The sequence below is a fragment of the Plectropomus leopardus genome, chromosome 12 (genome assembly GCF_026936395.1).
Source record: "Plectropomus leopardus strain MGB_pleo_1.0 chromosome 12, ASM2693639v1, whole genome shotgun sequence".
Lineage (NCBI taxonomy): Eukaryota > Metazoa > Chordata > Actinopteri > Perciformes > Serranidae > Plectropomus > Plectropomus leopardus.
Genome location: NC_142187.1, coordinates 14,749,300 through 14,776,212, shown reverse-complemented (window position 1 = coordinate 14,776,212; position 26,913 = coordinate 14,749,300). Strand labels below are relative to the sequence as shown.

General features: G+C 39.6%; 4 protein-coding genes across 4 annotated transcripts in view; 2 read left to right on the top strand and 2 right to left on the bottom strand.

The window, feature by feature from the left end:
• Nucleotides 1-470: 470 nt before the first annotated feature.
• Nucleotides 471-2,134, bottom strand: tsen15 (TSEN15 tRNA splicing endonuclease subunit). Its single transcript, XM_042498434.2, has 4 exons — nucleotides 1,934-2,134; nucleotides 1,770-1,851; nucleotides 1,131-1,266; nucleotides 471-1,040 (listed from the first exon to the last, which is right to left on the bottom strand). Exons 1-4 carry the CDS (start codon nucleotides 1,997-1,999, stop codon nucleotides 869-871), a joined length of 456 nt encoding a protein of 151 aa, XP_042354368.2. The 5' UTR covers nucleotides 2,000-2,134; the 3' UTR covers nucleotides 471-868.
• Nucleotides 2,135-3,382: 1,248 nt separating this feature from the next.
• Nucleotides 3,383-12,292, top strand: colgalt2a (collagen beta(1-O)galactosyltransferase 2a). Its single transcript, XM_042498283.2, has 12 exons — nucleotides 3,383-3,703; nucleotides 3,981-4,091; nucleotides 4,242-4,359; nucleotides 5,230-5,364; nucleotides 5,456-5,660; nucleotides 6,549-6,668; nucleotides 7,004-7,077; nucleotides 7,166-7,272; nucleotides 8,387-8,519; nucleotides 8,658-8,785; nucleotides 9,646-9,852; nucleotides 9,938-12,292. Exons 1-12 carry the CDS (start codon nucleotides 3,459-3,461, stop codon nucleotides 10,215-10,217), a joined length of 1,863 nt encoding a protein of 620 aa, XP_042354217.2. The 5' UTR covers nucleotides 3,383-3,458; the 3' UTR covers nucleotides 10,218-12,292.
• A 171-nt stretch (nucleotides 12,293-12,463) lies between these two features.
• LOC121951679 (Krueppel-like factor 9) lies at nucleotides 12,464-21,267 on the bottom strand. The gene is made up of 2 exons (XM_042498111.2): nucleotides 20,462-21,267; nucleotides 12,464-18,644 (listed from the first exon to the last, which is right to left on the bottom strand). Exons 1-2 carry the CDS (start codon nucleotides 20,961-20,963, stop codon nucleotides 18,397-18,399), a joined length of 750 nt encoding a protein of 249 aa, XP_042354045.1. The 5' UTR covers nucleotides 20,964-21,267; the 3' UTR covers nucleotides 12,464-18,396.
• A 2,004-nt stretch (nucleotides 21,268-23,271) lies between these two features.
• Nucleotides 23,272-26,913, top strand: part of apoltp (apolipoprotein lipid transfer particle homolog) — a 47,722-nt gene continuing 44,080 nt past the window's right edge. The window contains exons 1-7 of the mRNA XM_088085361.1: nucleotides 23,272-23,524; nucleotides 24,070-24,120; nucleotides 24,293-24,459; nucleotides 24,533-24,603; nucleotides 24,820-24,985; nucleotides 25,769-25,906; nucleotides 26,722-26,899. Coding sequence (XP_087941487.1) covers nucleotides 23,461-23,524; nucleotides 24,070-24,120; nucleotides 24,293-24,459; nucleotides 24,533-24,603; nucleotides 24,820-24,985; nucleotides 25,769-25,906; nucleotides 26,722-26,899 — 835 coding nt within the window. The 5' untranslated portion in view covers nucleotides 23,272-23,460. The remainder of the gene's footprint in view (nucleotides 23,525-24,069; nucleotides 24,121-24,292; nucleotides 24,460-24,532; nucleotides 24,604-24,819; nucleotides 24,986-25,768; nucleotides 25,907-26,721; nucleotides 26,900-26,913) is intronic.

Here is a 26,913-nt window from a genome sequence, read left to right as displayed (position 1 = left end):
TTTTTTTTTGTGTGTGTGTGCTTTTGAGTCAATCGCTGTAGTGTTCTCCTACGTACTTGTCACACATGAGACATTTCAGTTGGTTGCAATCTGCAATCTTCCCCGCTAGATGCCCCTAAATCTTACACACTAGATTTTTAGCAAATAAAAATAAATTTAAAATCCCTGCAAACACATGAATTCATTAAACACACCTTGTTGCCTCTTTTGAAAGGAGCTAATTTAATGTACACTCTCCCAGTTAGCTTTATTTACGGTTTACTTTTCTGGTGTCTGGTTCAGCCGTTACATGTGAATACCTCTGATTCCCAATCGTCACATGGGTCAGTGATCTTTTTGAAATCAGAGATATTTCTGCTTTTAATGATATAACAAAATAAAAGGGGCAAAAAACGGGATTTAGAACACATACTTAATATCTATTTGGCATAAAAAACATTTTTTATGTCCTTATAATAATGACAAATATGTCTTGATAATCAGTTCATTTTTATTAAACTTTAAAATATCAATATCTGCATTAGCCTAAGATATCAAGCATCAGTCAGTCTGCATTAGTAATTATCTAGAATATTTTGTGGATCCATCTCATCAGCCCCCGTTTTGAGAAACATGTGACCACGTACTGTCACGTGTATGGCTGTGTGAACACATCTCTGAAGGAGCACCTTGTCAGTGCATCTGTCTCACTGGCTAGATGTAGCTTGTTGTTTCTCCCTGGGAGCACTCTGACTGTGGTTCGGTCCATTCGCACCTTCTGCCATGATCTTTGTTTTAGGAGCAGCTCACATGGACAGACCAAACAACTGCCTGTTCATCTCTTCTACGTTTCACCAACGACACCAAGGTGTCTTCTCATTCCAGCCGGTCAGTGCTTCTGTCGTCTCTTCCGGTGCTGCCGGCGTCCCAAATCCTGGAAGGGTCCAACAGGAGGGTCCGGCGTCACCAACCCATCAGTCATCCTCTGGTAGACCAGCGTGGAGTCAGAAGCTACAGCGCACAGCAGCATGGGAAAGCCTCTGTCCAGCACGAGACGGATGCTGCACAACAGAGAGGACGTAAGCTGTAAGTTTGGGAAGATAACTTTTGGCAGTAAAGTAAATCTGGGAGCTTCTCCAGTGTCTCGTTACCTTTTGTGGCTCAGAGGTTGGTGAACAGGGAGAGGGAAAATGGTCTGAATGGGTGCTCCTTCCTTCTCTCTCCCCTCCAGCAAAACCACCTGCAGCTCAGGACTCTTGACACAAGACACCTTTTTCCACTGACGCACTGCGGAGGACAGGACACACAGGGTCAGAGGGAGAGCCTAACTGTAAGTCGTTACGGGGATGTGGGACTTTTGTTGACGAGATGACTTTTCTGTCACCACTGAATATTGATCCACCTTTTCCTGTTTACATGTTTTTATCTTTTTCTCTGGCTGGCCAGACAAACACAAATTAAAGGATTACAGGCTAATGTAGTTTGTAACTTCTGTGCAAGTCAGAATTGTGTGCTCTGATAAAAACATGACAGTGATGTAAAAACATTTTGCCCTTTAATATATTAAACTTAAAAAAGGAAAGAAAGAAATTTCGTTAAAAAAAAACAACTTTTAAGGCATTTAACTCATAATGGTGGGAGTAATTTCCCTGTCATTTTCATAATGACATTTACAGAAAATACAACTGGGTAGTTGAATGAATTCATAAATAGGTGTCAGACGCCCCCTGCCTCTGCATGGCAAGAGTAATAGGTCCTTTATAAAACCTAAAAAATCTTGTCAGACTCACCCTCAGTGAGATCCATGTACACGAGGAAAGCTGCGTGTATTTGTGCACTGTCCTCAACCCCCAGGCTCTTCATTTGCAGATACTGAAACAAGACAGAGGCGCTGTTTATTTCATGATCTCGCAGCAGACCTGTGAACGCAGCACGGAGCTCCTCGGACACTCACCGCGGGGTGCTGCAGCATCCAGTTCGCAGGTGCGGGTTTCTCTGTTTTGGCTGACGCTTCCGACATTTTAATGACTGAACCTGCTGAGTGAAGCTACTGTTTGATCAACCATGGTCTGCTGTCTCGACATGTGTAAATCGTGTTTTCAGGTTTGCCGGCGTGCTACAGTATTAGTCGTCCGGGTGGAAAATGTTACTCGCTCATGTTTTCATCTAAAGCTATCAGACCGGAGACAGCAGCCGCCTTACAGACTGAACGAAGGGTAGAAAAAGCACGCTACACTGTTGCTAAAACTTTGAAGGTAAAATCTTTTGAATGCTTTTTTTAAACTTATATTAAGGCCTATGCATGTATATTAACTTTCAAAAATAACACAAATTACATATTGTTCATATGTTTCACAATACAGTTTACTATGACTACTACCACTACAACTATCAGTATTGTGGAGTAACTGGTTACATGTAACCATTTATAGTAATTAAATTATAAAATAAATGTATTTGTGATCAGTTACAGTTACTGAGAAAAAAATAATAATTAAATTACAGTTACTAAACAAAGTGTTGGCTATTACAAAGGAGTTGCATATAAACAATATTTGCAGTAAAAGGTTTATATGTGGAATAAAACATTCATTCTGATGCTTTACATATTTTTGCTCTGCCATATTTTTGACCAGCAGGGGTCAGCAGATCTATTGAGAGAAATGTGATATTTTTAGGTGAAAGGTAATCAAAGGTAATACGTTACAGTACTTTGATGAAGTAATTGAAATAGTTATGTAACTTTGCCCATTACATTTTTAGCAAGGTAATCAGTAATCTGTTACTTATAACATCTCCAAAGTAACCTTCCAAACTTCTACTTCTACTATTACTACTACTGCTACTACAATCACTACTACTACTACTACTGCTAAAAATAATAATAATAATAATATAAAAAAATACAAATAAAAATATAGAAATCTCTATTGTGGTTAGACATTTGAAAAAATATGCATTGTTGTTATGTTTTACAATATTTAGTTAGCAGTTATCAATAATATTAACATCATTAAATACACCTACAAGAAATTAAAAATCTAATTTGTAGACAGACAAATAAAAAAGCAATTATAGCAATTGTAAACTAAGGATTTAAAACATTAGACAGTGTTTATGTTTTAAATGCATTATTATTTTTAGTATTAATATTAGTATTAAAAAGATGAAATATAAAAATTTAAATTGTGGTTTGACATAAAGTAATAAAGCAGTTACAGCATATATAAAAAAGGATTAAAAAAAAACATGAGACATTGTTTATATATTTATACTTTTAAATAATTCTGAAAGTTAATACCGATGATATAACTTCTAATATCTGTGTAGCCTCCTCTCAGTTTCTCCTCCTCTTCTCTCTTCTCTCTCTTCCACTGTGTGTGTGTGTGTGTGTGTTATCTTGTGTGTGAGAGTCTCCTTCCCTCCCTCACTTGCTCCAGTCTGAGGCTGCAGAAACATCAAGGTGCCCTGTTGGAAATATGCCTCTTGGATTTGTGGGATTCAGATTATATTTTGTGATTTTAGCAGGACAGCTCGTCCTGTACACAGGTGGCACAGAAGAGCTGTCAGCTGATCATCTACCTCAATTGGCCCAGCGGGAGTCATCTATACTGAGGCCCACAGTGCTGATCACTATTCTTGCACGCAATGCACAGCACAGCCTCCCATATTTCTTAGGATGCATTGAGAGACTGGACTATCCAAAGGACCGCATTGCCATCTGGTAAAATTTAATTTCTTTTGATTCAAAACTGTGCTCATATTTCTTACATTTAAGAATTTGGTTTGTAGATTTTTTTTCTGCAAGAATGAAAGAGTTACTGAAAAGGATCTGATTTGATTGAGAGAGCAGAGACGACAAAACAGTGTTAGTACGTGTAAACTGATCAATTTTTGTCATTCTCAGACGAGTGAGGAAAGAAAGAAAGAAAGAAAGTAAAAAAACAAAGAGATGAAGTCAGTGTTTATCAGTGTTTACATATGCTCTTTGTGACTTGCAGGGCAGCGTCTGACCACAGTGTGGACAATAGCACGGCCATGCTTCACGAGTGGCTCAAAGGAGTTCAACACCTTTACCACTCGGTGGAGTGGAGGCCCACAGAGCAACCGAGGTGAATAACCACCACAGAAAAATGTGTCTCTGAAGCAGCAACTCCATTGATTATCCACCATCTAATAGATTTAACAGAGTGGTGGTGAACCTGATGTCCTCTGATTCTAAAAGATTCACATTATTAATATTATTTCCGTCTTTCTGTCAGCTCTTACGCAGATGAGCAGGGTCCCAAACATTGGCCCGACTCTCGGTTCACCCATGTGATGAAATTAAAGCAGGCGGCACTCAGAGCTGCCCGACGACTGTGGACTGATTACATTCTGGTGAGACAGCAAAAAACAAGGCTTAAAGAACTAAAGGGACAGTTCAAAAATACGTATTTTTCCTCTTACCTGTAGTGCTATTTGTCAGTCTAGATTGTTTTGGTGTGAGCTGCAGAGTGTTGGAGATATCGGCTGTAGAGATTTCTGACTTCTTTCCAATATAATGGAACTAGATGGCAATCAGCTTGTGTTGCTCAAAGCGCCAAAACATACATTTGAAAGTCAACAACAATGTCTCTTTCCAGAAATTATGATCCTGTCACTCAAAATAATCCACAGACCTTGCTGCAAACAGTTTTATGTAGGAACTATTTTATTTGTACCGAATTACACCCACCAACCGTATCATCTCGCAAAAGGAAACGTGCACCTACTGCTAGCTCACCTAGCACCACAGAGCTAGCTAATGTTACAACTCAGGAGGACGCCATTAATGTTTACATCTCACTCTGTTATGAACATGACCCTCTTGTCCATGAATAAATGCACACTTCATTATGTGCAGCGATACTGTTGGTTGGTGTGGTACATGAGAAATTAAAAAAAAATAGTTCCTACATAAAAACTGCTCACAATAAGGTTTCTGGATTATTTTTACTAACCAGGTCATGGTTTCTGGAAAGAGACATTGCTGTTGAGTTTTTCAAATGTATTCTTTGGGACAGGACAGACATATCTACGACCAACATCTCCAGCTTCCCGCAACTCATGCCAAAACAATACATTAACAGACAGAACTACAGGTAAGAGGAAAAAAAATGTGTTTTTGACTTTGGGGTGAACTGTCTGTTTAAGTGTCATACTGTGACATTATCTGGTGGATCAAATCACCGCTGTGTCATCTATTAATGTTCCTTCTCTGTCCCTCAGTTTGTGGACAGTGACAACTTGCTTACAAACCGCCAGGTGTTGTCTGACATGATAGCAGAGAATCTGACACTTGTGGCTCCCATGTTGGAATCAAAAAGTCTTTATTCAAACTTCTGGTGTGGTGTGACTCCTCAGGTAAGATACCATAACACAAAATATATTTCTTGTGCAAGAAAATAACTTAAAACTGCAGGAAAGTGATGGTTTTGGATCTATTTACACACAGGGCTACTACAGGCGAACACCGGAGTATATTCCCATCCGTAAATGGAAGCGACAGGGCTGCTTTTCAGTACCCATGGTGCACTCCACTTACCTGCTGGATGTGAGGCGCAGAGCCAGCCAAGCGTTGGCCTTCTACCCTCCTCACCCCCAGTGCCCCTACCATATAGATGACATCATGGCTTTCGCTTTCTCGTCACGGCAAGCAGGTCAGATCTTTGTCAAATTGTATTTTCTTTTATTTCAGGTCCAACTCACAAGACCATTTTACTGTGATGTCGATGATAATCATTTTGTGGCAGGCATTAGTGTGTTTTGTTCCTATCTGGTAGTAAACCCCCACCACCCCCATTTTTTCCTTTCTTAACCCTTTTAAACCTGGATCAACAACAATTTTCTTTAACTTTTAAATTAGCAAAAATAAAAGGACAGCAAATAAAAAAACAAGGAAATGACCTGACAAAAGTGCTCAAGAAAAAATAAAATTCTGTAACATACTTTTAAATATACAATTATGATTATTATAAATGTAGTTAATTTGCTTTTAGCTTTTTAAAAAATAATATCTTTCTTAATTTTCTTTTATTTTTCTTTATTGTCTTACAGCTTGCAGGACATTTCTTGCCAAGATGCCAACTTTTTTCCCATCAAAAAAACCCCCCAAAAAACTAACCAAATTTGCTCAGGGTTTAAAGGGTTAATTACTTGTGAAATGCATCTAAACACAGCACAAGAAAACTGATGTCGATGTAGGTTTTAAAGGGTTAAAGTACACTTTTATCTTTACAACTCAGAAGTCAAAAGTAGTAGTTCCTATACAGTATAAAATGTAGTAACATTATAAATTTGCCCATAAAAACATCTCCATAGAACATGTGCATTATAAACTTTTTTTAGGCCTAATGATAAATAACTATTATTGCTCTTCTTAATAATAGCATTATTAAGTTATGTTATATCGCTTTGTAACAACATGATTTTTTTGTCATACCATATATTATGCCAACCACTGAATGTGAACTCTTTCTGTCACTAAATGTCAAATTCAATTTTTTTTTAAAAATGCACTGAGACCTGACCTGTCTGCTCCCCTGCAGGTGTTCAGATGTATGTGTGCAACAGGGACCATTATGGATATTTACCAGTGCCCCTCAAACAAGACCAGACACTTGAGGAAGAGGAGGAGAGTTTTACCCACACAATGACAGAGGCTCTCAGTAAGCACCTAATTTTGCTATTATGCTGTTAACACTTATAACTGACAATACTGAACAGCAGGATGAATTTTCAGTTGCTCTGTCCTCAGAGTTTGCTGTTTCTTTGCTTCTCTGTGAGCAACTTTGGTCCTTTTTGCTCTCACAGTCCTGACACATGTCTCACTCCTCTGTTAAAGCCCACTGCCTCTCACTTCCTGTTCTTCCCGTCTTATTTGACTATTTCACATCAGTCAGATGTTGAACTGATCAAAGAAACTCTCTTGAAACCAACAGATGGTCCAAAAAAAAGACAAATTCACTACACTTCATGTGAAATGTGTAACTTTACTTTACAGTCGCCTACACCATGGAGCCTTCACAGTATGTGCACACTTTCCCTAAAGAACCAGGAAAGATGGGATTTGATGAGGTACAGACACATTAGTAACAGCTATAGAGATACTGTCAGTAATGGAGTGCTGTTTGAATGAACACTCTTTTTTTTTCTCTGCCTCTAGATCTTTCTGATCAATCTGAAGCGCCGCTCAGACCGTCGGGACAGGATGTTGAGGTCTTTGGCCATCCTCGGCATCAACGCTACACTGATAGAAGCCGTGGACGGCAAGTATGATAAACAGTAACAGTTCTCCTTATGCAGTTGTGGAAGAGGCATTCAAATACAAGTAAAAAGGTGATATGTTTAGACATTATTTACATAATAGTGGATTATATTAAAGGGACAGTTCACCCCAAAATCAAAAATACTTATTTTCCCTTTTACCTTTAGTGCAATTTATCAGACTGTTTTGGTGAGAGTTGCAGAGTGTTGGGAATATCGGGCGAATAGTGCATCCTTTTGAGTCACGCTTCCCAGAGTTTATCAGATGTTTTCTCATCCAGTTCCTCCTCCCATGAGGATTTCATGCTATTTATTAATGATGTTGTTTTTAAAGGAGAAATTTGTCTATAGATTATTTTCAAGATAACCTTCAGAGTTGGAAGTGGGATAAGGAAAGTATCAAACTGTGTTGCAGCAGGGAGGATGGGGAAACAGGGATCTGACTACAGATCTGTCAGAATCTATAAAGATGCAGTCTGGAGAGACCAAATTAAACCCTGGGGAAATTGGCTTGAAAACATGGGAAGAGGGGAATGGGCAATTTCAAAAGAAATGACTTGGAAGTTATTAGTATATGATCATCATCTGAAAATTTGAAAAAAAAAAAAAAAAGGAAAGGAAAGTAGAGAAACAAACAAACCGGGAAATTACCTGAAAAACTGTCCAAAAACTGGAAAAGCGGAACAATTTTCTAAAAATAATTTTCAACATGTAATTGTGATAATTAGAATGTATCTCCAGAATATAGCTCTCTGGTAATGTTTAGCTTTTTAAAAAGTAGTACTACTTTCTTGCAATTTACAGGGCATTTCCTGCTAAGTTGTTGTCTTCTATCTGATTTTTTGGCAAACATTTGCTCAGGGCTCAAGGGTTTAAATACATGTGAGAGACGTCGTGTGCAAGATGTCGATTCATGTTTACCGTGGAAAGCTCTAAAACTTTTAATACTGGGACAAGATCATGCTGAGGAATCATTATCACAACTGAACAATATTATTGGGTGTATTCAGCATTAATGCTGCAAAAACTAACAGTGAAAACGATGCTTCACCTTTCAGCACCTTTTTGTCTTATGGCTGACTGTAATTATGAAGATCATGTTTCCTTGTGTTGTCCTCAGAGCGCTGAACTCGTCTCAGCTGCAGGCCATGGGGATAGACATGCTGCCCGGGTACAAAGACCCATATTCAGACCGCGTGCTGACAAGAGGAGAAATTGGCTGCTTCCTCAGCCACTACAACATCTGGAAACAGGTGCAGCCTCACTCTGTGAAGATTTTAAACAAGTCATACCTCAAAGCAGTGAAGCTGATGAGGCAGTATGATGGGGTCAGACAGTATGAAGAGGTTTTGACTGTTCAGTGTTAATTACTGTCATGTGGTTCCCCCTAGGTGGTGCAACAGGAACTGCAGCAAGTGCTTGTGCTGGAGGATGATGTGAGATTTGAGCCGAGGTTTTGCAGCAAACTGATGACTATCGTGGAAAATGTACAGAGAGTGGGACTTGAATGGGACCTGGTGTAAGTGACTTGAAGTGATGGTTCGGTTTCTTTGAAGAGGGATTGTATGGGGTACTTATCAATAGAACGTATATCACATGTGGTAGCTGTTGTTTGGCAGACACCAAGTTTAGAGATGCAACATGGTAGCTAAGCAATGCACTGCTATGGACAGAAGCAGCAGCAAAACAAATTTTATCTTCCTGAAAAAAATCACACATAAAAAAAACTGTAACAGTTTAAATATATGTTATGCTGAGAGTATTTTTACTGCTTTACCTTTCAGACAGCTGGCTCTGGCTTCAGTTCCCCATCTGTGCTCTTGTCAAATTCACTAGACTCCATTGACAAAAATGGTAATTATTTTAATAATAAAACACAAGAGCTTCTGGTCTGCCACTGCCTCGATGAGTTAGTTTGTGTTATTGTGTGATTAAATAACCAGTACGGACAGCGGTAGACCAGCAGCTCCTGTGTTCAGGGATGTTAAATCATTGTTTTTCTCAATGGATTCTGGCTCTGAAGAGAGTGATATAACAGCTTAAGTTCCCAATTGGAAAACTAAAGCAGTGGAAATATTCCAACTATAGCAAACATGTAAAAATGATAGATTTTTTAGGTAGCTATTTTTTTTTTAATTGCTGCCTCCATCCACACCAGTACATTACTTAGTTTCCATGTCCATAATAGCCAGCCAGCTGACATCTGCTGTAAGGTAATACACTGACTCTGGATAAGTCTCTCATACAACTGCACTTTAAAAGATCAGAATTTAATGATTTTCCTCATCACTTTAACACTTTGCATACTTGAAAAATTAGGCCTCTAAAGTTTGATTCGAAGCACCACAGACATTCACTCACTTTTCCGTTCTCTTAAAGTTATGTAGGCCGCAAGCGGCTGCAGGTGAAGGAGCCAGAGCAATGGGTGAAGGGAGTCAGTAACCTTGTGCACCCAGGCTACTCCTACTGGACCTTGGGTTACATCCTGTCACTGAATGGGGCCCAGAAGCTCCTGCAGGCAAATCCTCTGAACAAAATGCTGCCTGTTGATGAGTTTCTACCCATCATGTTTAACAAACACCCCAAGTGAGTCTCACCCACTGTATTCATATTCAAATGTTAGGCTTTGAATCGTAGTAAGAGGCTTTTCTTTTTTCCCCTGTCCTTTCAGAGATGAGTACATGCAGTATTTCGAGCAGAGAGACCTGAGAGCGTTTTCGGTGGAGCCCTTGCTGCTGTTCCCCACACACTACACCGGTGAGCCCGGCTACTTCAGCGACACAGAGACCTCCACCATCTGGGACGACGAGGCCGTGGAAACAGACTGGGACAGAGACAGAGCCAAACAGCGGCGTGACACTGACGATGTAGGCTTCCAACCTGCCGCTCCTTACTCTGCTCGTGGTGGCGTGCCTCCTCTTTCTGCCAGTGGAAACAGAGATGAACTCTAAGGTCATGTCATGGTCGGTTCAACATCCTCAGGGAGGGCCTGAGGCACAAATTAGCAACTGCTCTCCAATTGAAAGTTATTCCTTCCCCCTCTCTGTGCAATACGTACAGTTTTATTAACCGATTTTCTGTGTTTAGTTTTAAAAATGCATAAAACTGAAATAATGAAGTATAAAACCCACATTTTAGCAAAATGACCCACCTAAGACCCAGCATTAAAGGGACAGTTCACCCCCAAATCACATTTCCTCTTATAGTAGTGCTGTTTTTTGATCTAGATTGTTTTGGTGTGAGTTGTCGAGTGTTGGAGATAGTGGCCACAGATATGTCTGCCTTCTCTCTAATATAATGGAACTAAATGGCACTCAGCTTGTGGGGCTCAAAGCGCCAAAAACTACATTTGAAAAACTCAACAGCAATGTCTCTTAACAGAAATGATGACTCAGTTACTCGGTTTCGCAGTTTCATGTAGGAACTATTTTCTTTCTACTGAACTACACCCACCAACCGTATCAACGCTCAGAAGTGCGTACATCTACTGCTAACTCACCTACCACCAATGAGCAGTCAGCATGTGCCCTGTTTGCAGAAACAGGACTACCACCTCTGCAGCTCAGCAATGCAGTGCTGTGGAGTAGGGTTGACAGCAAAACATATCTTAGCCACTTTAAAAAAGGCCTACTTCAAAAAATCAACATCAGTCTAAGTAAACGGTATACTTAGAGTATTTTCACTGCTTTGCCTGACCTTCAGACAGCCCCTTCTGTTGGCACTACATTTCTCAACCGTATAACTTCTGTATTCCTGCGCAGAATCCCAATGGTGCTGTGCGCTGTATTACTCCGCCGCTCAGCTGTTCTGATTAGACTCTCAATGGTTTGAGGAAGAGACAACAGCAAAAAATTGAGTGACTATTAGAGCAACAACGAAAAGGCGTTCACTGCTAACACAAATGGATAGGCTAAGTAAACAAACTGGAGTATAAAGAAGAACTTTGAGGAGGGAGACTGAACGGGCTGTAAAAGAGACAGAGATGAGAAACTTCTGTGGAAACACTGGAAGCACAAACTCATTGTGGACTCAGAGCTGCTGCTGCCTGGACTTGGTTACAACACAACCTCAGGATCTTTCTGAATCAGAGGATGTCAGCACTTGACATTTCACTGGTTGTTTGGTGAGTGGTTTCATTTATTTGTAGGTATTTAGTGGGATTTACCTGATGGTTGGGTACAGCAGTGCTCCCCAGTGTCTCTGTGGTGGTTTTATATAATTGTTTTGAGAGATATGGTCACCGCTAATGCAGAGTTGTCTCAGTCTTTGCAGGTGAAGTGTTGATGTTTACATTCAGTGTAACTGGCCACAGCAGTTTTTACTTTTTTCTTCAAATAGCCTGGAAAAACACAAATATGTGACATCTTTAGAAAAGCTAAGTTTTGTTTCGGATGGATCACTTAACAGCCAGCTTCTGATTCACACAGCTGACCAGCGATGTAATACAGTGCATGACGCAGTTGGGATTCAGTGTAGGAATACAGAAGTTGTGCTGTTGAGAAAACTTACTTATACTAAAATTTATTTTATTTTATTTTTTCGAGGTAGGCATTTTTTAAAGAGGCTAAAATATGCTTTTCTGTCAACCCCCATCCACAGTAATGTATTCCTAAGCTTTGGGGTGGGAGTCTCTGTTGTTTCTGTAAACAGGGATCTCGCTGACTGCCATCTACTGTATGCAATACACTGACTATGGATAAGTACCTCATACAGTCTTACTTCAAAAAACACGAATTATTCCTTTAATGCAGTAATTAAGTCAGTTGATATTGGGCTTTGGTGGCATGAATTTTCAAACAATTCAACTGACTTAAAACAAATCAGATGTACAGAAGAAAGGTAACGCATCTATTTTGTCATGGTTGCAGCAGTACACTAATCTAATGTTTGAACCTGAAATGTTGGGGGTAGGACTTTGAGAAAATAATGCAGCCCTGCTGCCACTCAATTAAAATAATAAAACAGCATTAAATGCATTACTTGGTTAAGGTGTCACTTCTTTTTCACCAATGGTGACATCACATTATCAAAGGCATTTGTTTAGGATTACAACCTAACCCTAACCCAGCTGCAGCACTTTTTACTTATTAAATGAACTTGTTTCTGTTCACATCTTATTAAGGCCAACTTTTTGAAAATGTTCGCCTGTATGTACATATAGTGCAGAGGCAAAAACACACACAAAGCTTAACAGCAATCAACTTAAGGATTTTTATTCTTAAAAAAGCACTGGTATTTTCATGTCAAGCAAACAATGGAACCATTTAATATTAGTACTGTTCCATATCACAAAATGAGTTATGAAAAGAATAATTAAACCACACAAATGATACATTTTTGGAATAAATTAATCAGCATAACAAAAGAAATAAAACATGCTTGTACTTAGGTGTTGCACAGGAAATATTGAAACCCCAATGCTCAAAATTTAAGACACCTGAGAATATAAATATCAAAACAGCTTGTTGCACCAATTATTTAGTTCCACAGTTCCTCATATTTACCTTAACTAAAGCTTTGATAAGAGGATTTTTAAAAAATTACATTAATGTAAAAATTAGGCATCAATTTAAAAAACATCCGTTTCTGTACAATGTGCATATCTGAATTAGTGTGGTGACAAGAGAAATTACCGCATTTTTTTTTTTTTTTTTCCCAGCGAGGCAGCAAAACATTAAATCCAAACTGGATAACGCTCGCCTGTCATCAAGCCACATTCAGTGATATGAACAAATAGATTTGGACTGAGCTCTTTCAGTTGAAATCTGCAGTGACGTGACAGTCTACAGGTATTTCTTTTACATTATAAAACCCCTTTTGAGCCTCTGCCCGAGCCAGAAAAGTCTGTCCCTTGATAACTAAAACTCCTGCTGGGCTTTACTGAGAGGGGCTGTTGGTGCAGGATTTATCCCGGAGATTCATTTGCTACTGTCTATTAGCAACAGAAGTTAACTGAGGCAGGGAATAGGAAATTCTGCTGCTACATAGGTAGTAGTGATGTTGCATATACAGACAAGATAAGGACAAAGGTACATAGCAGACCATCTAGCTGATAAAAACTAGTTTCTGAAATCCAAGGCTCAATGGCTTTGTGGGACTTTCTGAAAGACGGGTTGGATGGATTTTTGTAAAGACACCGATAAAAATAAAACAAGTCAGTGAGGTATGTTGTTATTGTGATATTATAGCTTTGAGACCCGGACAGTCTGAGTGAGATATTTCCGTTTGAAGACATAGTAAAAAACAGGTATATTGCGTGTGTTTGTTAAACAGTCCATGCGTTCATGGTTACTGCCAGCAGCAACCACAAACTGTCAACAGATTGAACCTCTGAAAAAGAAAAATGTGTACAAAATTTCAAAGCATTGCATTCACTCCAATGAGTACAACTCTCATTAAATGAGCTCAACAGTGAAACGATCGATAGATAGATAGATAGATAGATAGATAGATGGGATGAAATGTGACTGAGGAAGACATCTGAAGTCTTAGTGCGGAGGAGACAAACTCAACCAGTCTGGAAAGTGAAGCGTGTTCCATTTCGAGAATAAAAAAATCCACAACAAGAGATGGCCTGGATGACTAAGCAAACACTAAAAAAATGAACAAAATCAAAAACTAACCACTTCTTTTATCACGCTTTCTAAAGCACTTGGACAAAAAGGCAGTTTTACAAACCATTGGTTATCAACACATTAGCAAAGTTCCACAGTGCTTGCTCGTAGAAGCATAGTGACAGTGCAAGCCATTACACTATTCAGCCAAATACACCTGTAAGAAAAAAGTGCCATATTGCATAATGAGTATGGGCCCACCGGAGGGCATATATACCTATACAATGATCCAACTGTAAACATGGTGCAAAGTAGTTATGACATAGTTTAAGGCTTTAAGTGTTGTTCACTGAGATAAAGGAATATGTCCATGAGCTGGACAAACAGTGTGGAAACATTAAAAAAAAAGTTTCAACCTTTCTATAATCAGATCTGGGCACTGTATGCACTCAAATAGATTTGAAATATATAAATTATTTGAGGTTTTCTCATTAATGTTATTTTTCCTGAAATACATGAGGAGTATTGACCTTTTTTTTTTACATGTAGGAATACTCAGGTGCCTTATTTTTAAATGTACTTGACAAGTTGTTAAAGGGTTACTTCTGTATTTTTCAACCTGGACCCCTTTCCTATGTTTTGTGTCTAAGTGACTAAAGGGAATGGCAATTTTTGACTGGTCGAGTATAGAGTGAGAATGCTGCAGTGGGGCCATGAAACGGACCACAATTAAACCACGCGAGGCATGTTCCACCGTCACTTTACATTCACTAAAAGTACTTGTTTTTTGCTGCTGACAGGCTCGGATTGTTATTAAAATTGTCTGATAACATTTCAGATCCTTTTTATTTAACCAGAAACAGTCCTGAAATCGCTGTTGCAAAGCCCAACAGAGAATATTTAAATAAACAGTAATTTAACCTGTATAGCGCAGCATAATATGACAGCTAACTGAGTGAATTAGGGATTTACCAAGATGGTTTTTGTGAGCTTTGATTTCTGTCGTCTTTAAACAAAGTGTGTTTTACGATGATAAAAGGACTTTATCATTAGTTTCACAAGGGTTTTTTCAGGGCTTAGCCTTAGCCTTAAGGATCCTAGTCTTTAAGTAAAAGGCCTATCTCTGTGGGGATCCATTCTATAATGCTGTCAGACAATGTGGATAACAATCTGAGCCTTTCAGTGGCAAAAACAAACACTTAGTGGATGTAAACTGATGGTGCATTAATGACCCTAGTGGTTACATTGCAGCTTAGCGTTTGACCAATTTAAAAAATTGTTGCTTACATTTATCACTCAGAGGCATACACATGGGAAAACAGTGTCAACATTGAAAAACACACAAGTCACTAGGGGTTATATGGATCCATTGATCTGGATCGATATATCGATTCAATGATCAACAATGCAATTTTATCAATGCAAAGTGAAAACATCAATATATATCGCCATCTTTTTGCTGCTTTTATTTTGAAAGTCTGCGTCACAATCAAATAGCCTCGTGCAGGCAGGTGGCGAGCAGCCAAGAAACGGACGACGCGGAAAACGTAATTTGCTCGTGAATAAACCAGCAGTGACATATATAATATTTCGATTTCGGATATAAGACGAGGGGTCAGCAGACAGCGCACATACTGAATGTAAACGACGCCGTTACGTGATATAAGGACGACGTACCCGCCGGGTTTTCACTTTGCTAACTTGGAGCTGCAACATTAGCTGCTCTGTTTCTACAATGTTGGCTGAATAAAAGCGAGCATGCAGACTGAGATGCAGTGAAGTCAGCGGTAAGAAAAAGTATAATAATAATACATGCCATTTTTTAAGCTACGACTAAAGGAAAAATCCGTTAGCAAAGTTAATACTTTGTGACTAGCAACAAACAACTGTTCTGTTTGCGAACCTTGACAGTTATTATTGAACCAAATTCTCTACTATCGTCAAAAAATGTTGTCAATCCATGATTTTTTGCTGTAGGAAGATGTTTGTCTTCAGGGCTTTGTGCCAATTTACCCTGAAGTTATAGGATAAAGGTCATGGTTTGAGTAAAAATGAAAACATTTTTTTCTGACATAAATTCCTGAATGTTAACTCATATGCGGTTTTCTTAAGAGTTAGTTAAGTTGTTTTAACTTAAACTTTACTGCACTGATTGGATTACAATTATTCAAAGTATTTATGTTTTTGTCTTTTATGGCCAAAATTTAAAAAAAACCCCCAAAAAACAGGGTGGTAGCTGTTTTAGTGACAGACTGTGTTAAATGGGCATTTGATATCCTCTTATATCTATCACAGGCCACTTAACCGAATCGAAATTGTATCGTGGCAGATGTTGTGATATTGGCAGAAATTGTTTTGTTACCCAAAGAATCGATATATTTTACATTGTGATGAAACTGGTGATTTGCACCCCTAGAAGCTACCCTTTAATGAATCCTCAATTGTTTCTCTAACATTGTAATATTTCTTCATCACAGTGGACATCTTGACTTGTCAAACACAGATTAATAGAGCCATCATTAATTGTATTATTTGCACCTTTGCTTTTGCCTGTTTGACAAGTCAACATGTACATCCTGATAAAATCCACTGGTATTAGAAAACCTAAATGGGAGCAGAGAAGCAGTTTTCATACCAATTTTGATCCCCACAAAAATAGTTCTATCAGGATGTTTTTTTTAACGCTACGTGTAAGACTCAAATAGTGTACATAAACACCTGGCACACTTAATCCTGAAATGAGTCCTGCCGTGTTGCTCCACATCCCTGACAAGTGGGGTGAACACTTTTACTTTGAAGGCATCAGGCTGCGTCAAGCTCCACTCATGTCATCATTTTCCCCACAAATATTTTGAAATCATCTCATACATACTTGTCCCAGTTCTGTCGCTAACAAAAATGTAAATAAAAACACATACACACCAACACTCACAAGCAATGCCATCCTATCAAGAGTATACTGTTACCCCTAATATAAGGACTACAATTCATCACATGTATTAATTCTGCTGCTAGTAGCATTACCATTTATCTACATTAGAAGCTTAAAGCTTATTTACATTTGCATCAGTATTAGACATAATACTACTGTTTATTATGTGTCAGCATTTCATGGGTGATAACTGATCTAGACTTAAAGGTGGCGTGCAAACAGCTCTTTTACAGTGAAGTTTGATCCACTTTCTGGCAAAATCAATATTTGATCTATAGTTAAATTGAATATAAAGAAAACATTACAAAATATCCTCAATGATAATTACCAATGCAATAAAAATGAAGGAATGTGTCACCACTAAAATAAACTTTTTATATGGAATCAGCAAAGCTAGAAAAAATAGCTAAAAGGCTTCTAGTCACAGCCTCGCTACCTAACATCACAATTTTGTGCTACTCATGGTAAATAAATGGTACTGAGGAGCACAACAACAATCTACAAATTAACCACAAGAAAACAGAGGAATTTTGGCTGATGATGAATGTGCAGATTCTTACGGATAATGTGAAAAATCCCTGCAATTTGTGTAAGTGTTTTAGAAAATGAGGTTATTTTTTAGGGTTGGGTTCACTTCATCGATTTAAAGCTGCTTTATGATTCCCATTCTCATCGAATCCTGAACAAGGAAAGAAAACAAAGTATGTTAAACATAAAAAAAACATTTATTTTTATTTAGTTTAGGCTGCCAAAAACATGTAATAAATGAGGAAGTATAAGTGATTTGTTTTTTGGTAAAAAAAAAAGAGAAAAACTTTCAGAATTCTCTGTTGTGCCACAGAAAAACTGAACGTTGTTACATTTGATTTGCTTTTAGAGGCAAATATAATTATATTAGGTGATGTTGTAAATCGATGAGCAGGACAGCTTTATGGTTTGGTTTTACAGATTTTTTGCATCAATGTGATGAAGTACCTTAATTTGCCCTGCACTTCATTAAGCAGATTAACTAAAAACAGACATTCCTAACTGGTCTTTGTTCTATAAAAATGTTTAATTTAATTTCACTTTGATACAGGACATAAAAATTCTGCATTCTCCTAACATTCTGTAGTAAATGTGTTGTCGTGTTAGACAGCCTTCGTTCCCTCGCATGTATTTATTTTCATGTTGTGATTACATTTCACTGCATCGTTACTGTCTTTTGTGAAGTGTAGCCACACTTTTAAAAGCTAGCTGCAGTCCGTCTCGTTGTAAACGTTATACACGTGCTTTGATGCACGTGTAACTGGCAATGTAATTGAAGTAAAGTAGGTCCAAACTTTGCTTTCAGGAAACGATGAGTGGAATCGAAAAGCAAATTTCTTAACGAATCCTCTCTTCATAAAGATTTTGGAGCATTCTCAATACCCAACCCTAGTTACGTTGAGCAGGTGGATAGTGGTCACATGACTCATCTGTGTTGATGGAGGGATGAAGATGCTTCCCCCTCACATCCAGCTCTGTGTGTGTTGTGTGTGTTATGTGCACATTTTTGAGTACAACACAGCAATGCTAAATCCTACTCAGTGGATCTGATTGTAGCTGGTTAAATTGAAACCACTGTGACCTTCTGTGCTCCTGTCAGGAAACCCCCAAACCATCCTAATGGTGCATGGCCGGGCTGGGAGAGGAGGAGGAGGAGCCCTTGCTGCGGCCCAACATGGAGGGCTGGAAGTCTGGATGACGGCGGGCGTGCTTGATCAGGTGGTCGCTGCGCATGAAGCGCTTATCGCACAGCGGGCACAGGAAGCGTTTCTCCCCTGTGTGGGTGCGGGTGTGGCGGGCGAGCTCATCGGAACGGGCAAACTTCTTCTCACAGTCTGGCCAGGTGCATGGGAAGGGCCTCTCACCTGAAGACAGTGGAGGTAAGGGGGGAGAACCATCACTTACTGTACCTTAAAGTTTACCCTATGAAAATGCACCAGATATTTTTGATGATGTAAATACACTTGAAAGAGGATCACATACTCCCATTCTATACAGCTATTACAAACCAGTGCTGCATTGATGCAGAACAGTGATTAAATAGCAGCTAATATACACAATTGTTGTTGTTTTTTAGCAATTAATCTGCAGATTTTCTAGATGTATTAATTCCAGCTTGTTTTTAACATGTCAGAACAGAGTGAAAACACCAGTTGCAAAAGCACAAGAAGTCTCTAAATAGCTGATTTGTCTGACCTTAAATTCCCCAAATATTCAAATTATCACAGAGCACAAAAAAAAAATATTTACAGTTAAAAGTGAACTCAGGAGTATTATTGCTTGAAAAAAAATATAAAAATGATCTTGGATTATTTTCTATCTACTGACTAATCAACAAAGGGGTTTCAAAACGAATATGTGCAATTCATGCCTATGTAACGGCTGTGCAGTTTGATTATTGCAAACATTTTATAAATAATTGGGGCAGAGTAGGTTTGTTTATAATTTGTGTATTAAATGAGATATTGGTAGGACATGTGTAACTACATCCCTGTAGCGTAATTAAAGTTTACTGTTGCACATTAAATACAAAGATGTTGATGAAAATTTACTGCCTGCTTTACATTTATGTAATATGTTGTAATATTAATCTCTACATAGTTAAATTCGTGACAAAACCCATCTAGGCATGAGATTCTTCAGATTAGTCTTCCTAAGCTACTACTAGCCTTAATCTCCTGCAGGCAGAATGAGCAAAACCAGGATAAGCGAGTAGGATGCTCGTAGCCATTTTCAAGATCACAAAGCCAGGGCCACGTTGTTGTTGCAGAACTCTTTATGGGCGTTCCCACCACAGTTTCTTTGAGCCGTTTCCTGTACTTAATCCGTTTGCGCCTGCTCAGTGACCCTGAACACACCGATTCCCCTCATTTTGTGAAAAATCCCACGCACGTTTTAACTCGGTAGTAGAGCTGTTTTTACTGTGATGGGTGGGTCCTATTTCCAAATATGTCGCTTTTAACATTGTGGCAATAGACTGTAAGTTATTGCCACAGTTTGTGAAGTGAGGCGCATCTGCATATTCAATTATTTTTCTCTGCAAAAAAAAACAACCCAAAAATGTTATTTCCTACTGTACGGTTGACGCATCCATTATTGGACGCGCCTCCTGCAGCTTCTCCTCAAACATTTTAATCAATAATTTACACAATGCAGAGAATAAAATCGATTTTAACTCGTCAGCAGACGCCAGGAAGAGGAGGTGATGCCCAAAGAAAAAACTTAACAGCCAAAACATCAAGCACTTGCTGCTGCCATCATCAGGACAGACCGGGCCCGACAATGAACTCATTGCTCGCGACGTTAAGGTTTCGTCTTACGTTCATTTCATATGCAAATCCAGGCGGGAGGAAGACCTCCGTCACCGGTTTTAACGTCCAGCCCAGTTCTTTTGTTAGTTTACTTCTTTGTCAGAGTCTCTGAAGGAGAGTTTTTCTGTCTTTCCCTCTTTGTTTGGCCACGTTACGGTGCCAAGTGGGGAAACATTTGCCACCACCACGCCACCGTTAGTTAATCCCATAAAGTATAAAAGAGCACACCATTTCCCACTTTTCTCCCATTATAATGGTAATAACAACATGGGCGTGTGTGTCATCGAAAAAGCAGAAGTTGGGGACAAAGTTTAGTTGGCTACAACAACACTTGAACTGCTGATGCAACCAAATTGTTGTTGTCTCCGTACCTGTGTGTGTCCGGATGTGTGCCTTCAGGTGGGACGATTTCCCATAAACTCTGTCGCATCCGTCAAAAGTGCACTGATGTCGCTTTACCGGGGACCGCGGGGCCCCCACGCCTCCTCCTCCTCCCCCCCTCAGCTGCTGCTGTCCGGGGACAGGGGTGGCGGAGGGGGTCATGGTAGGGGTGGTCGGGTCGGACAACGTGGTGTAACCGCTCTCTCCGCCACATGAGGAGTTGCTGCTCTCCGAGTAGGCCGACATGGGGCGGAACTTGCCGTGCAGGTCGGTGAGGATACCGGCCACCGCCATCATGTTGGCCCCCTCCAGCCTCAGCGTCTCCCGCACTTCCCTGTCCTCGCTCGACACGTCGGGCTCCCCGGGGAGCAGGCCCACCGTGGCCGGCTGGCTGGCAGGGGCGACTGGGGTGGGTCTGTGCAGGACAGGACCGCTGGATATCGACACCAGACACTCGGCAGCGAAATAATCAGGCGAAGCAGTCAACGACATTGTTATCTGCCTTGTTTTGTTGGCTTTATCTAGAAAAAAACAACGAAAAAAATCCAACAGGAGGGGCTAACGGTAGTCTGAGCCTGACCTCGTTTTCATCAAACTCGACGAACCAACCGTTTCCAGATTTGCCTTGTTACCGCCATACAGTGTACCAGTAGTTTGAAAAGGACTAAATAAATCAAATAAAAGGCACACTTAGGAATAATAATGTGATAAAACGGTGTCTATGCCTCCAGCCTAACATGCGTGCCCCTCACTGTCTGACGGTTCATTGTGTCTGAGCTTCACAAGCCGGTCAAACCTACGCCCCCTGGTTCGGACTAAAGATGCGTTCAGGGCCAGACGGTCAACTATCTTTTCTTTCTTTAATGTCTTTAAATTTCTACAAAGGGCGCACCAATGCTTAATTTTCGTCTCTACATCCACTCCAACATCGTTTCGATAAATTACACATTTAGCTCACCGTCTAGCAGCAAACCTCATATCATATTATCAAGCTCAATCAAACATCAAATTGTGTCCTTCAAACGTATTGCGAATGTTATCACTGAATCACAGGTATGATTGTTTTGTATTTTATCACACGAAAGTATAATTGGCATAACTGACGTAACAACTGCCACTGCTGTATGACCTTAAAGTTGGGGGTGAAAGCAGGTTAGCGGTATATTTTCAGAGGAAGCTCCGAAATACAGTTTTTCTCCAGTTTCTGAACGCAGCGTCAGCCAGCAGCACGCAGTGTCTGACGTCGCAGCACGGGCGTGGACCAGAGCGGCGGGTGCATCGTGGAAAGTGGGTGGCAGGCAGGCAGCTTGGTTAATGACGGGGGAAGGAGGCGATGGGGATGAAAGGTTTGATGGGTAATTTAGTTTTAGCTCATTTAGAGGCTGAAGACCGTGGCTGAATGGAGCAGGGCTTTTTATTTCACATTTCTGGCAAATACAGTTAAATAAAGAGCCATCATGGCTCCCTAAGTCTACTTTTTCATCAGTTCCTATCCCTTAGACACTAGATGTCTCTCTTCTCTTAAGCTTACCTCTTGACTGTAGTTGTTTATCTTCAGGGAAGTTTATGAAACAGCTTTTAATAGAATAGAGTTCACACTGGTTGTGTGGCTTATTGATTATGGTCATACTGAGTGTGTGTGTATCCTCAAATAATGTCAAAGAGAATACTTTATCATAAAGAGACCTTCCCCGGACCTACAAATATTTTTCCTTGAGCCTCCTTCATAGACGGCGAAAATGCATGAACCTTCCTCTACCATAGTTAACCATATTTCACAGTAGGGTTGCAGCGATATACCGCTTTTATGGTGTACTCTGATATGAAAGGTGACAATTATTGTATTGTGCATATTTGCATATTGACAATATTGAGGAAAAATAAATCTGGACAGAGAATCTTACCTTTGTTTTAATTATTTTCAAAAGGGATATTTTTTTTACACATACTATCACATACTATACTTTGAAAATGGTTTCAAGTCTTAATTATCATGATAAATTATTTGTTCAAACCAATCTAACCCTTCTGTTTTCATCACTTTAAGTGTCATTCTGACTGATCATAATAATATTTCTGTAATACTGTGATACCATGAAACTGTAATACTTTCTGGGACGATTATTGAACTGTGATGATCTCATACCATTACAACCCTATTTCACAGTTTACAGGTATGCTTAATGGTGTGATTTTTAAAGAAAATGTTCCTTTCAAACATATTCTCAGGAGATGTGCCTGGCCTTGAAGCCATTTTTTGTAGTGGCCAAACAGTAGACAACAGTAGACAACAGTAGACAACAGTAGACAGTAAACACCATTTTAGCTTCCTGCTCAGCTCTCGTAGGAATGAACGGGCCCCGCATTCAACACTGTCCATGTCCCTCCTCTAAGTCAAATTAAAAAACATACCTCCCTCCTCAGTTCTTAAGAAAGTATTTGAAGTGCCTCCCCTGTTGTGCACCGCCCCCTCCTCTGTCATAAATACTGAACAGCACCTAAGCAAATCTATTTTACTATTGAAGAACAATGTACAGTAGCAAAATATTCTGTAATTACTATTACAGTGCTACTCTATTTAACTATGAGGACTTCTCTTCTTATTTTGTCCTCGGTTCCTGCAGATAATATATTACAGCGGATATTATGCCATTGGCCCACAAGCTTTCAAACTGCTTAACCCTTCTGCAAAAAACAAAATTCTGCCTCCATATGTGGCACATGTCTTATGTCTGTCCAAGCCAATGGGAGGGATAAGAAAACCTAATTTTCTGTGAGGCCCGGTGCTGTGTCAAGTGATTGGCTCAGTGAGTGTTTGTAGCTCCAGCCTGGAAGGTATTTCCTGATTGGTCGCTGTGAGCACCATGGGTCACTGTGGAAGCCCACGTACAAGTGTGGTCATTCAGTGGCTGTGAACAGTGCTTGGTTTTCATCCCGCTTACATGTGGAGGTGCGGAGACAGCCGGACCTACGGTGACTTAGGGTTGCTATGGCTATGTACTTGATACCTCTCAACTGTCTGTATGTCACGCTATTTTCCCTCCTGCTACATGGTGAGTTTAATGGCTTTAATTGTGCATTATATTGATTCTTGGTGTGACATTTCATTTCAGACTAAAAGCAGAGGTGACTTAGTCCTTTGAAACCTGAGCAAATTGGTTTGACAATGCAACATGCAAAGAAGGCAGTGAGCAACCTAACAACTTAACACCACATGGCCCCCCAAAAATAGTCCAAAAAATTACCCAAAAAGTGTAGTTCCATAACATAATTTTAAATACAAATTACAGTTATTATAAATATAGTTTTCTGGACATTATTCATAGTTTAAAATAGACAGTTTTCTAATAATTGTCTCCCCCTTTTTAGAAACAATTTCTCAGGTCATTTTCTTTCTCACCGTTTACAGATTTCTTGTGCAATTTGTGGGACATTTCTTGCCAAGTTGGTCATTGCATTTCCTTCATGTTTTTGAAAGGGTTAGTTAAGTCAACATGACTTTGAGTGTCCAGTTAAGAGTTTTGGAAGGCTTTTTTTAAAGAAAAAATGTTCCTTTTTGTCATTTTGTCTGAGATTTTTGATCTTATTTTCAATGCAGTAGGGGACTGTTATGAGATGGAACCAGATCTCTGTGATTCAACCTGCGCTGGTGAGAATCCAGTTTGTGTCCTATGTCAAATATGATGCACACTTACTAACAAATACTTAGATATTGAGATTCTATTCATGCAAGATGTTAATTTTTTATTTATACTACAAGATTTGCCCCAATGAAAAACTTCCTCTCTTTTAATTTTATGATTACTATTTCATGTCTCTAGGGTTTTCTACCCTTGACTTGTCCTATCAGAGAGGGGTGAGGTATACTTACAGGTATAGCACAACAGTTACTACAACCCTTCATGGCTCCAACGCTGGCAGGAACGGACTGGCTTTGGACTGTGTAGTTGATATCGACGTGGTTTCCAAGTGTCACCTAATGATGCAGGTCAGCTTTAAAAAAAGTGTTTATGAAAAAATAAAGTAGTGCAAAAAGTAAATGCTGTATGCTTGTCCAACAGATTAGGAATCCACAGATAAAGCGGCTTTCCCCTCAGAAGGAACACTCTGTGCAGCGCTTAAAGAGCTTGAGGTAATATCCTCTGGATTATTGGATTTGGTGCATTTTTATAACGTATAGTAAATGAATGTCATTTTACACATCTGTTCGCAGCATTTAAAGTGTAGGTCCAGGTCATTTTTGGAATGCTACAACTGTTTTTCCTATGAATGTGATACTCTGTTCAGATGCTCCACTTGTCTGTGTTCCCGGGTCTCGGGGGGCTCATCTGGTGTTTTTGTTTCCCAGGGAGTCACTGGAGAGAACGCGCCTCAAGTTCTCCCTCCAGGGGGGAAAGGTCACGGCCCTCTGTCTCCAGGAGGGGGAGCAGGTGTGGGCCCTCAACATTAAAAGGGCTCTACTGAGCATGCTCCAGACCTCCCCCATGGCTTCCAAACAGGAATTACAAAAGGAGGTGAGGGTTAATGAGGGCTGGTAAAAGAGTGATGCAGGGATGATGTTTTCTGTAGGCTGACCTACAGTTAAGTTAGCGTCACCCTGGTACCCTAAAAAAAACTCTAATGGGATTTTCCAGTTGCATTTGGATTATAACTGAAAAAAAACTGTGTTGCAAACAAAAGTTTACGATACTTATGATTTGTTCAGGGAGAAAAGCTTCACAATTGAACACCACTTTTATGATTTTTGAAGTGTAAATGCAATCACCAGAAGTAAAAAGCTAACATTAGGTTATAAACGAAATACCCCACATTCTCATGACTTTAACGTTACTTAAACAACAAGGCTGTAAATCTGTGTACAGTGTGATAATGTTCTGTAGTGTCATTTGGCCTCATGTTAGCAACTGCCTTTTTGAAGATGCATAAAGGCTGTGAAATTCACAGGTGGGTTGTTAACTGACATTTTTTGTGCTTGTGGCATTCTGTGTGCTCACCATAGACCTTATTTCAGGCATCTAACCATAAACCCATTCAAAAAACCCCCGACTTTAAGATAAGGGAACTAGAAGTGAAAAGCATAACTAATTTCCATATTCCTGCAGAGCTCTTAACATGTGCACTTTACAGGATGTTTTACGCACAACAGCTCCTCAGTCTTTCAAAATTAAACAACTATTTCTTCTAGTCTGACAAATACCACCTCTAGCCCTGCTAATAACCGTCATTAACATCATCTTGCCATAATAAAGTGCATTCACACAGTGATTATCTGACTTTTCTTAACTCTTCCTTCTCAGACGGATGTCTATGGGACGTGCACCAGCAGGTATGAGAGGAGAGGACCTGTGCTGCTGAAGAGCAGGGACCTAAAACAGTGCCAACAGTCCAGGCTGGCAAACTTCTGGCCCCATTCAGTATCTTTAACTCAAGACACAGTAAGTTTAGTGTTGCAAGGATACTGGAATTTTTAACATTGACACAATATCTTGAAAAATATGATATAATTTTTATACCACAAGGAAAATTTGACATTAAAAGCATAGCAGTTTTATTTTGAAAAAAATAATGTAACAAGGCAACATGACAATGATGACTTTTCTTTTCTTGGTTACTAGCAGAGAACAGTAGAATGACTGTTGTAAACACTAACAATACGAGAGAGCGAGAAAAAGAAGCTGATACCACTGTTAAAAAAATGTATAATGACTACTTTTAAGTTCAATAAATGTGTAAATGATTGAATTTTATTTGCCATTTGAGGTTTTTAATTTGAATTTGGAGCCCTATAGCTCTCGTGGTAGAACAAGCGCCCAGTAAAAACTTGAGTTTTTACTGCAGCAGCTCGGGTTCGATTTTGACCCACAGCTATGGCTGCATGTCGTCCACTTCCTCCCTGCTTTCCTTTCGACCTTTAACTGTCCTATCAAATAAAGGTCAAAAATAGCCTAAAACGGCATATGGACCATCACTTTGGTAAACAGTAATTAAACACAAAATAGTTATGTTGGTTTGCTTTGTTTGACGAGTCTACTCCAAAATCCTGCCTATGGTCTAGTGGTGCACTGTGTTGGTAAATTTCCTTTTTTCTCTGGTATCTGAGTTCAAGAAAAGTGGAAGTTGAAAGTGGGCGTTGACACTGCTTGGTTGTCAGATTTTTCTTCACCAATAAATAACAGGATGTCCCCTTTTAGCCCATTATCATCATTGTTGCATCAGTAATGTTGCATTTTGATTTTTTTTCTTACTTTAGTCAGTGCAGGCAGAGCTGCAGTGTGTTCAGAGGCACAGATCTACAGTGATGGAAGAGGTCAACTGCACTGAAGCCGTTTCCATGGCAACATGGTCCAGGACTGCGGGGCTGGTGAAAACCCAAACAGTGTCCACTCTGCTCCTGCTCAGAGCTCAGCCAGGGACTCCTTCAGGAGTTGGTCAGGACTTAGAC

Bases quoted from the DNA above. Each gene is read 5' to 3' on its own strand.
- tsen15 (XM_042498434.2), bottom strand. From the start codon at position 1,999: ATGTCGGAAGCGTCAGCCAAAACAGAGAAACCCGCACCTGCGAACTGG. The intron at 1,852-1,933 runs GTGAGTGTCCGA...GTCTTGTTTCAG, and splicing joins GGATGCTGCAGCACCCCGCG to TATCTGCAAATGAAGAGCCT. The intron at 1,041-1,130 runs GTAACGAGACAC...TCTGTTGTGCAG, and splicing joins CAACCTCTGAGCCACAAAAG to CATCCGTCTCGTGCTGGACA.
- colgalt2a (XM_042498283.2), top strand. From the start codon at position 3,459: ATGCCTCTTGGATTTGTGGGATTCAGATTATATTTTGTGATTTTAGCA. The intron at 4,092-4,241 runs GTGAATAACCAC...TCTTTCTGTCAG, and splicing joins AGGCCCACAGAGCAACCGAG to CTCTTACGCAGATGAGCAGG. The intron at 9,853-9,937 runs GTGAGTCTCACC...CTGTCCTTTCAG, and splicing joins ATGTTTAACAAACACCCCAA to AGATGAGTACATGCAGTATT.
- LOC121951679 (XM_042498111.2), bottom strand. From the start codon at position 20,963: ATGTCGTTGACTGCTTCGCCTGATTATTTCGCTGCCGAGTGTCTGGTG. The intron at 18,645-20,461 runs GTACGGAGACAA...CACTGTCTTCAG, and splicing joins ACACATCCGGACACACACAG to GTGAGAGGCCCTTCCCATGC.